The 1,297-nt window shown below is 39.0% G+C and overlaps 2 protein-coding genes across 3 annotated transcripts in view; one reads left to right on the plus strand and one right to left on the minus strand.

Moving 5' to 3' along the window:
• Positions 1–1,297, plus strand: part of LOC110455611 (coronin-2B-like) — a 118,575-nt gene that overhangs the window by 115,865 nt on the left and 1,413 nt on the right. The window lies entirely within an intron of this gene.
• Positions 1–1,297, minus strand: part of LOC110455612 (TBC1 domain family member 16-like) — an 18,563-nt gene that overhangs the window by 6,912 nt on the left and 10,354 nt on the right. For both annotated transcript variants that reach the window (XM_021505821.1, XM_021505822.1), the window contains exon 7: positions 302–434. In XM_021505821.1, coding sequence (XP_021361496.1) covers positions 302–434 — 133 coding nt within the window. The remainder of the gene's footprint in view (positions 1–301; positions 435–1,297) is intronic.

Consider the following 1,297-nt stretch of genomic DNA (forward strand, 5'->3'; position numbering starts at 1 on the left):
AATACATGTACTACACACAGACAGATATAGTTCGACGATACATGTACTATACACACAGACAGATATAGTTCCACGATACATGTACTGTACACACAGACAGATATAGTTCCACGATACATGTACTATGTTACTGTGACAAATTGCTATGTGATTATTCAAAGAAAGTTAACTGTTGTAAGCATGGTTATTTTGCATTACTTAAATAAGCAACAGGAAGGTGCTTTACGACACACACACATACATCAATACATCAGGAGGATTTTATATAGGCTTAAGTCCCTACTAGTCTACTTATAATTACCTCAGAGTCAAACACAACCAGGAAGCGTGCCAGTATGTCATTCATTCCCTGGGCGTAGCCAATGACAGGATGGAAGGCAGAGAAGGTGACAAGGATGTCTCGCAGCACGGTTAGGTGTGGGTTCCTCGCTCCCCTGTATTCAGAATTATATGATGTTCACGTCTGTGAAATCATTTTTTTTTATATGTATGATCAACAGAAAATGTATATGTCATCACCTTTCTGACTGATTTTCAACCCCCTTTTTAGGTCACCTGAGCTTTGCTCAAGTGACCTATTCCAATCACTTTCCGTCCGTCGTCGTGCGTCGGGCGTAAACTTTTTACACTATCAACTTCTTCTCAAGAACCAGTGGATGGAATTTTTTCAAACTTGGCAAGAATCATCCTTGGTAGATGAGGCTACCAAATTGTAAAATTGGGATTCCTACCCCAACCCTGGGGCCCAAAAGGGAAAATTGACCAATATTTCAAAAATCTTCTTCTCCAGACTCAGAGGTATTACAGTCATTTTCTCTGTATGGATCGAAAGATCATCAGGGGCTTTATTTAAATTGTAAATTTCAGGACCCCCGAGCTATCCGTTCTCCCTTGGGAAGGGGGTAAAGTTTACTATAGTTTATATAGGGAAACAACACTTTTGGGTATATTTTGACAATTTTCTGTTGGAAATTATTTTTACTCGGTGAGAATTATCCTTGGAGGAAGATGGTTTTAAATTGTAAAATTGGAATTCCTACCCCAACCCTAGGGGCCAGGGCGGGGCCCAAAAGGGAAAATTAGCCAATATTTCAAAAATCTTCTTTTCAGACTCAGAGGTATTACAGTCATTTTCTCTGCATGGATGGAAAGATAATCAGGGGCTTTATTTAAATTGTAAATTTCATGACCCCCGAGCTATCCATTCTCCCTTGGGAAGGGGGTAAAGTTTACTATAGTTTATATAGGGAAACAACACTTTTGGGTATATTTTGACAATTTTCTGTTGGAAATCATT

This window comes from Mizuhopecten yessoensis, unplaced genomic scaffold (assembly GCF_002113885.1).
Source record: "Mizuhopecten yessoensis strain PY_sf001 unplaced genomic scaffold, ASM211388v2 scaffold8333, whole genome shotgun sequence".
NCBI classification, from domain to species: domain Eukaryota; kingdom Metazoa; phylum Mollusca; class Bivalvia; order Pectinida; family Pectinidae; genus Mizuhopecten; species Mizuhopecten yessoensis.